Source organism: Tursiops truncatus, chromosome 16, assembly GCF_011762595.2.
Source record: "Tursiops truncatus isolate mTurTru1 chromosome 16, mTurTru1.mat.Y, whole genome shotgun sequence".
Taxonomy (NCBI): domain Eukaryota; kingdom Metazoa; phylum Chordata; class Mammalia; order Artiodactyla; family Delphinidae; genus Tursiops; species Tursiops truncatus.
Genome location: NC_047049.1, coordinates 63,203,617 through 63,212,124, shown reverse-complemented (window position 1 = coordinate 63,212,124; position 8,508 = coordinate 63,203,617). Strand labels below are relative to the sequence as shown.

Genomic DNA, 8,508 nt, shown 5'->3' with positions numbered 1-8,508 from the left:
AAAAAAAGACACAACAAGAAGATTGCCATCTATGAACCAGGAAGCAGGCTCTCACCAGGCATCAAATCTGCCACTGCCTTGATCTTGGACTGCTACCTTCCAGAACCATGAGAAATAAATATTTATTGTTTATAAGCCACCTAGTCTATGGTATTTTTGTTATAGTAGCCCAAACAGATGAAGGTAAAGACTAAGCCAAGGAACACTGTTTCACTCTGAGTGTGGAACAGATCCAGTCTGGTCGATCTCTTTTGCAGAGTAGGCCTGAGAGCCCACAAAGTCCATAAAACCTGACACTTAAATGTTTCTGGTTCCTTGAAAGTATCTCCAGTAGGCTAAGAACATTTTCATAAGTTTTTGATGATGATCTATAAACACATCCATATGTTTGTTGATGATGGCTCAATGACTATAGTTGTTGTTCCTCTATTAAAAAAAGAAAGATTCAGGGTTAACACCAAGTTTTCTTCTTTTAAATGGAGGTATTTCTTGTCCTTGCTAACCATTTATGTCTCCAATTTCCCGAGAATATGGGAAATTCCCCAAAACACTCTTGTGGTAGATCGTATTTTTCCAAAGATTGCTGCAGTCAAATATACCCCATCTCATATGCTCTTATTACAATGTGACATTAACAATCCTCCATTAAGAATGGGCTTTGTGTCCCTGCCCCATGAGCCTGGGCAGACCTTCATAAATGCCTCAACCAATAGAATGCGGCAGAAGTAAAATCATGTCACTTCCTGGTATAGTCATAAAAGGTGAGACAGCTTCCACTTGGTTTTTTTGGGGCCTTGGGAGCCAAGCCCACATGGAGGAAGTCCAGCTCTCCTAAACCCACCATGCTGGAAACATCACGTGGAGAGATTATGTAGAGATAAAGGTGTTCAAGGAGGCCCAACTGGGGACTTCCCTGGTGGCACAGTGGTTAAGATTCCACACTCCGGGCTTCCCTGGTGGTGCAGTGGTTGAGGGTCCGCCTGCTGATGCAGGGGACGCGGGTTCGTGCCCTGGTCCGGGAGGATCCCACGTGCCGCGGAGCGGCTGGGCCCGTGAGCCATGGCCGCTGAGCCTGCGCGTCCGGAGCCTGTGCTCCGCAACGGGAGAAGCCACAGCAGTGATAGGCCCGCGTACCGAAAAAAAAAAAAAAAAAAAAAGATTCCGCACTCCCCATGCAGGGGGCCTAATCAAGGAACTAGATCCCACATGCCTGCTGCAACTAAGAGTTTGCATGCCACAACTAAGGAGCATATGTGCCGCAGCTAAGGAGCCAGCGAGCCACAACTAAGGAGCCTGCCAGCCGCAACTAAGACCTGGCACAACCAAATAAATAAATTAAATTAAATTAAATTAAAAAAGGAGGACTTCCTGTTCCAGCTCTCAGCTGTTTCAACTCTCAGCTGTTTCAGTGTCCCCAACTCAGGCTCCAAACGTGTGTAAACAAGCCTTTGATGATCCCAGCCCTGCCTTTGAACCACCCTGGCTGACACCAGGTGGAGTAGAAACAAGCCTTCCCAATATGTCCCGTGCAAATTCCTGGGGACCCACAGAATCTCCGAGCATACCTGTAAATTTGGGGGTAACATTATACAGGACAGTAACCAAAGCAACCCTCTAGGGATATTCCTTGAAGTATAGCAAGGGCACTAGATTTGTCATCACATAGCCTGGTTTTGAATCCAGATCTAACCATCTCACTAGCAGAGTAAACTTAAGCAAGTCAATTTCCTTTCTGAGCATTACTTTCCTCATCTATAAAACAAGGATAATAATGACTGCCTTAATATACATCAAAACATTGGGGAGAAAATTTCCACACCTATGACAGATAAAAGTTCATAATAAAGAAACTGGTAACAACATGCAATCGAAAAAAAGCAAAATACATGAATAGAGAGTTCAGAGAAGATAAAATATAAGTAGCAAGTTACTGTAACAAAAGATGTTTAACTTTCCTAATCAGGTAAATGCAAAGTAAGTAATACTAAGCTATCACTTATCAGATTAGCAAAATTCTGCTGGTGGGTTGTGGTGAAAAGGATACAGTGCTCTGGCAACATGAACAGCTACAGTCTCTTTTGGAAGGGTATCTGACAATAGCTACTAAAATGAAAAACACACACATTCCTCTTTTTTTTGCATGTGAGATCTTATTTCCCCCACCAGGGATCGAACCCATAGCCGCCTGCATTGGAAGCGTGGAGTCTTAACCACTGGACTACCAGGGAAGTCCCCCAAAATACACACATTATTCAAACCAGAAATCTCTCTCTCTCAAGTCTATCCTAAAGAAATAAAAGTACCAGGACATAGAAAATAAAATAAAGTTGCTCTCTGCAGTACAGCTTCTAATGGTAAAGCATCAGGAAATAAAATCAAAGGTCTTCAATAGGAGACTGAGGGGGGAATTCCCTGGCGGTCCAGTGGTTAAGACTCCGTGATTCCACTGCAGGGGGCACGGGTTTGATCCCTGGTCGGGGAAATAAGATGTTGCATGCCACGAGGCATAGCCAAAAATAAAAATAAAAAAAAAATAGGAGACTGAGGGGATTGATTAAGTGGTGTAACAGCTAATAATGTTAGAACAAGCTAGAATGAGCTATAGTATGGATCTCTATAGTATAGGTCTCTAGCCACCTCTACAGTACTGCTTCCCTTGTTCAGGATCCACATTTCCAGGAGATGGTTTCTGATTTGGCGGAGCCCGAGTAGCATGCCTGCCCCCTGAAGTGCAGAGAGAGGTAGCACCTTGCCACCTTGGCTTCCTTGGAGGAAGCTGGCCAGTACCTACTTGACTATTCACAATGATGCTGCATAACTCCAAACAAATCATCATAACAACAAAAAGTCAGGAAACGGCTTTAATCTATCTTGAGCTAAAAATTGAAAACAATTTTCCCATTCTTTAGCTATCCTTGAGTTTACCTGATGCCCCTTCAGCTGGACAGTCTCATTTCTTTCTCTGCTCCAATAGTACAAGGCTGTGACTCCTCTTATTGTGATTCAATACACAGGGTGTTCATGGTCTCCAAGAGTTCAGTCTCGCACTCACCTGATGCTCTCTGACACGAAGGACTGGTTTGTGGTTTTGACTGTCTCTGCTGTATGTCCCATCCCATCAATCAATGGTCTCTGTTCAGCAAAAGCCATTTTGCATGTGTATAAAAGAGAAAATAGGCTTGAATGATCTTCCCCTTTACTAGAATCTCACTAGAGTGCTATATACTTTTTGATATAGGGATCAATCCCTGCTGGGAAAGATTACAATATTAACTTGCAGTGAATGACTAACATTGCCAAGCCAACTCCCTAATATTGCATAAAATAAAATGTTTTGGCTCCCCTAAAAATCAGGGTTTCTTATTCTTGCAGGTCTCAGCAGCCCAACTTGTTTTGCATATGGTTGCATGTTTAATTAGTGATCCTTCTGTAAGTGTCTGCAATTAGCACCATGATGATTAATAAAATAACTCCTTTAAAGCTCCATTTAGCTAGCAGAACTGCACAATCAGGTGTAATTAATTCATCATTAATAAATCATGGCTGATTAATCTGTATATTACCAACATTTTACTGAACAGCTCCCACCTGAGCACAGCTAGTTTTTCTATGCTGAACAGAACTGGAAACTAAGAGGAAAAAAAAAAAAATCCAGCTCCTCCAAAACTGCACTAAGCAGCAAGTATATTGGTATGGTCAAGGAGATTTTGAGATAATGCACATTTAAAGTTATTGAGCTACATAGGCAATTGTCACTTGGGAGGGAAGAAAACAGTGGCTGAATACTAGAGATTCTCAAACCTAAGTATACACCAGGATCACCTGGAGGGCTTGTTAAAAACCAGATTTCTGGTTTCTATCTCCACAGCTTCTGATTCAGTGGGTCTGGGATGGGGCCTGAGAATTTGCTTTTCTAACAAGCTCCCAGGTGGTACAGATGCTGCTTGTCCAGGGACCACACCTGGAGAACCATAGTTCTCCCTTTCTCATACCCTGGGGATGACTCACAATCGCCATGATTCCTATGTCCTTTCTATAGGTTTTAATAGTTTAAAAAACAACAATAAAAATAGCTTACAGTATTATTTATCTATCCTTGTGTTTACATGCTATCTCTTCAACTGGATTGTAAGTTTAATAATTACTTTCTTTTATTTCTCTCAGCCCCCATAGAACCTAACTACTTTCAAGATGTAGAAACTCTAGACAAAACCCAGACATGCCATGTGCACTCATCTCTGAAGCCTTGCTCATGCCCCAGTCTTTCGAAGCCCTGTCCTTCAACACTCCCCAGACTACGCCATAGCATTCAGTGTCTGCCATATGTAGACCCTAATCACAGACCAGTGCAAGTGCTCATTATCTTTTCATGAAAGGATGAGCCTGGTTTTCCCAGTTAGATTCCCTTGAGAGCTCTATAAGCTTCCCCTCTAATCTCCTTTGCAGCCTGGCCCCCAGCTCTCCACCCCACCAGCTTCTAGCCCAGTGTCTTATACACAGGAGACAGCAAATTGCTTTTTACCAACCACGTCAGATTGCTGAGCAGTAGATCTGACACATGGGCTGGGAATTCAGATCCCAGCTGGGCACCTAACTTGCAGAATACATGGGAGCCACAGCAAGGGGAATTCCCACCCCAAAAAGAACTTGGAAAGAGGCAAGATATTACTTTTCATGTTTAATTTTACTACCACTCTATCACACATACATTTAAAAAAATTCTGGGCTTTTTAGTTATTTAGCTACATGTCCTGATTTTTAGTTATTAAACATGAGTGTGTTCCAATGAAGAAAATAACTTTTTAGGTACATTAAAATTACTCCAATCTTACCCTCTACACGTGAACTCTTTTCACTTTTCTATCTTCATGATCCATCTCTGTCCATATAAGTTCGTATTCTCCACAGACACAGCATAACGTCGCTAACAGTTTATACTCTACTGTGATTTTCTTTCTTGGTATTGTATCATGAAATTTTTTTTAATATTTCCTCATAGTTATTGGGTCTTTTCAATGGCTACAAAATAGTCTATCTGGTACTCACACCTAAGTTTAAATGGTTTGATCTTACTCCTCATAAATTTGTTCCTCATTTTGTGATTGGTACTCATAATCAAAGGTGACATTATTCTTCGTTATTAGTTACTTACATTTCAAATATACTCACAGGTAGAGCCAAAACTCCATTAGTTAATTAGTCAGGAAGCATTATTAAATTTCCATTAATATGTCTTTGTTGTTCTATGTCTAAGGTGAGGATTAAGTAGACTACTATGCAAACTTTATTCAAAGCAGCCCCTTACATTTCTTTCTACGTGGAAAATAGTAAGTCAAGATCGCAGCATCGCGCACAAGCGCGTCTAGGCCGTCAGCGTGCCCTCTAAAACAAGAGCAGCACGTCCCTTGATGTCAACTCGTCCATCAGGACGCAGGGAAATCTTCAATTCTCCTCCCCGGCTGGAACACTGAAAGGCTAAAGAAAACATAAAACGAGTCACAAATTAAGATCATTTTCACCCTTTTTAATTAACAGGGCATAGTGACAGACCACGTATTACAAGCTCTAGAATCCTCCCAGGTCAGTTTAAAGAACAAATTCCTTCAAACAAACAAAAACAAAATAAATGAACAAACGAAACACAAATACATAGACACAGAGAACAGAGGGTGGTTGCCAGAGGCAAAGGGTCAGGGAGGGGCGGGGAGATCAAAATGGGTAAAGGGGATCAACTGTACGGTGAAAGATGGAAAATAAATTTTTGGTGGTAAGCACGTTGTAGGGTATATAGAAGCAGGAATACAATGTACACGTGAAACTTATATGATGTTATAAATCAATGTTACCTTAATAAAAATCAATTAATCTTAAAAAATTTTTGAAATAGAATGCATTCCTTCCTCTGTGCATGGTATTGCCCAGCCCACCCCATTCTCCTGAGGACTGAGACCACAGACGCAATTTGATCCACAGAATACACAGCTCTACGGCTTCGCTTCCTGAGCCACTTCCTCTATTACTTCCTGTAATGCCCCAGACATACCCCGCCCATATAGCATCCTCCCTGGCTCTGTCTAGAAGGCAAGCACATGTGAAAAGACAGAGGCAAGGACTAAAAGTCTAAGAAGATAAAGAGGGGTGCTCTTGGCCCTTCTGAAAAGGCCCCACCTTCCGCGGTCTGAATAGGATAAAGGGAGTGCTTTACTCATTGCGGTTAGCAAGCAACCACACTTGTCAGGCAACCATGAGGCACAGCCTGAGGCTTCCTAAGGTCAGAGGAGTCATTAGGCTCACCAAAGAAAGAGAACAGTCACCGTGCTGTTCCCAAGTCAGGGTCACAGAGGCTTAACCATCCCACTAAGTAAGAACCTCCATCCTTTAAAGTCAAACTCCTACTTTGATTGTGTAGCCTGTACCACATACAGACTACTAGCGGCGTAGTACTAGCTGTGTAAATTCCACTGGCTGCCATTTATTTTCTCTGCCTCAGGCACTATGTAAATCACCAGGAGACTTGGTTCCAAAGCAGTTTGTTTGATTTCATCTCATAACTAGCAGCAGCAGTAAGGAACCTTGGTAATCATCCAGTCTCAACTTGTCACATTATAAATAACCTTTCTGGGTCAAAGTTATACAGCTAGTTAACTTTATTCAACAAACATTTATTGGGTACTTACTGTATTAGAAGTGTGTCCTTGTGTTGGGAGAGACAGAGGTGGAAGATGTTTGGGGTGGAGGATGTTTTGAGTAGAAGGTTCAGGGGGAAGGAATTCGAAACCTCTCATTTTCACGTGGGTGATAGTTAACACTTTATTACATCTTCAAGTGGATAGTACATATGAGAAGAAATACTGGCTTCAAGTTAAGCAAATTTTTTAAAATTTGAAAACAAGCTGTCCTACCGTGCATGACTTTCTTCCCCAGTTGCTGGGACCAGTAGCTGCTGAGAACAGTATGTGCAGACCCTTAAAAGAAGTGAAAAGTCATGGTACAATCCCAAAGAAAACAGGGGCAACTCTGTGCTAAGTTCATAAACAATCAACTATCCAGTTTGACTAAACCTTAGATGACGTAGTCATTATGTTGGCCGTGGCCACAGCCAAGTGTGGAATTAAGGATGGAAATAGAAAGGAATACATAGAATTTACGGATAACTCCTCCAAACGATGTATCTGCTGTGTCTTATACTTTCTGAAGGCTGAATTAAACTGTAGGTTTTAATTCTTGTCTACCAGTTCATTGTCAGCCCATGGTAGAATCAAGGTCTTCACATAAATCTGTCTACATCTTTCAAGGGAAAAATATCTCCTTCTTCTTAGGACACACATGAAAGAAAAGGTGGGAACTCTGACAAAAGGCTATATTTCCCACCAAGTCAGCATTCACAGGTTTTCGGTGCCAGAAGAACTTTCTTTTAGTGAGGTATTTTTTCATATGATTGTGCCCTAGGTTTCGATCAGAGAATAGATATTAAAATGAAGAAACAGGGCTTCCCTGGTGGCGCAGTGGTTGAGAGTCTGCCTGCCAATGCAGGGGACACGGGTTCGTGCCCCGGTGCGGGAAGATCCCACATTGCCGCGGAGCGGCTGGGCCCTTGAGCCATGGCCGCTGAGCCTGTGCGTCGGGAGCCTGTGCTCCGCAACGGGAGAGGCCACAACAGTGAGAGGCCCGCGTACCGCAAAAAAATAAATAAATAAATAAAATAAAATAAAATGAAGAAACAAAATGTAAAGTAATAACTGACAGAAAAGTCTTTGGGAGAAAAAAGGATGGTTTGGAAAAGGTCTCTCCTTCAGGAAAACTTACTAATGTTATGGGAGGTCCACATAGGGTGCCCGAGCATCCCAGTATGCCTGAGACTGTCCTGGTTTTAGAACTGAAGATCCTGTATGCTGAGAAGTCCCTCAGTCTCAAGCAAACTGAAATGGTTGGTCATCGCTGCCCTTCCCACTCTAGAAAAGCATCATTACAGGGGGAAAAAACTTGCCCTCTGTGGTAATTAACATCTTTGGGAAGCAGCTGTGCAAGTGTAAGTCCACTCAGAACTTCTTTTCTATTGGGGAGGGTTGAGTTGGACCAACAGTCGCTGGGCATTTTCCTGAGTCTTTAAAAGTGCTTGCTTGCTGAGCTTTGAATTTCACATATTTTGTTCCTCAGAGTAACTAAGTCAAGGCCCTGAAACCATCCCAGCCCCTGCCATCTGACCAGAACAGGAGGCTCACAGTCTCTGCTCGGCCTCCTTTTACCCTGGTCACTATCCCATCCACCAGTCTCCTCCATCCAGCATCCCCCCTTTTGTGGCTCAGGCCATTCTTCTCCAGGAGGATGAAAGTACGAGGCTTCACATTTTTGCCCATCTTTGACTTCATCCCTCTGCTTCTGTCTGGTAGAAGATCCTGAATACCCACGTTCCTGAACCCATCCCACCCACTTTGTGGGCAGGTCAGGGAAATGAGGAAGGGAGGAAAAAACAAAACCACTATGCCTGTCCCAATTTCCCACCAGCAG

The 8,508-nt window shown here is 42.7% G+C and overlaps 1 protein-coding gene across 4 annotated transcripts in view; it reads right to left on the bottom strand.

Annotated features, from left to right (window-relative positions):
- Positions 1 to 8,508, bottom strand: part of PBLD (phenazine biosynthesis like protein domain containing) — a 52,364-nt gene that overhangs the window by 29,324 nt on the left and 14,532 nt on the right. Inside the window, exons 8-11 of one of the 4 annotated variants that reach the window (XR_002176564.3) lie at positions 6,903 to 6,965; positions 5,306 to 5,475; positions 2,926 to 3,132; positions 105 to 426 (exon numbers count right to left, since the gene is read on the bottom strand). Coding sequence is in view for 1 of the 4 variants with exons in the window: in XM_019936205.3 (XP_019791764.1) it covers positions 5,363 to 5,475; positions 6,903 to 6,965 (176 nt within the window). In the remaining 3 variants the exon portion in view is untranslated. Of the gene's footprint in view, positions 1 to 104; positions 427 to 2,925; positions 3,133 to 4,665; positions 5,476 to 6,902; positions 6,966 to 8,508 lie in introns of those variants that run through there. The other 3 variants (XR_002176563.3, XR_004522610.2, XM_019936205.3) reach the window with 3 other exon arrangements.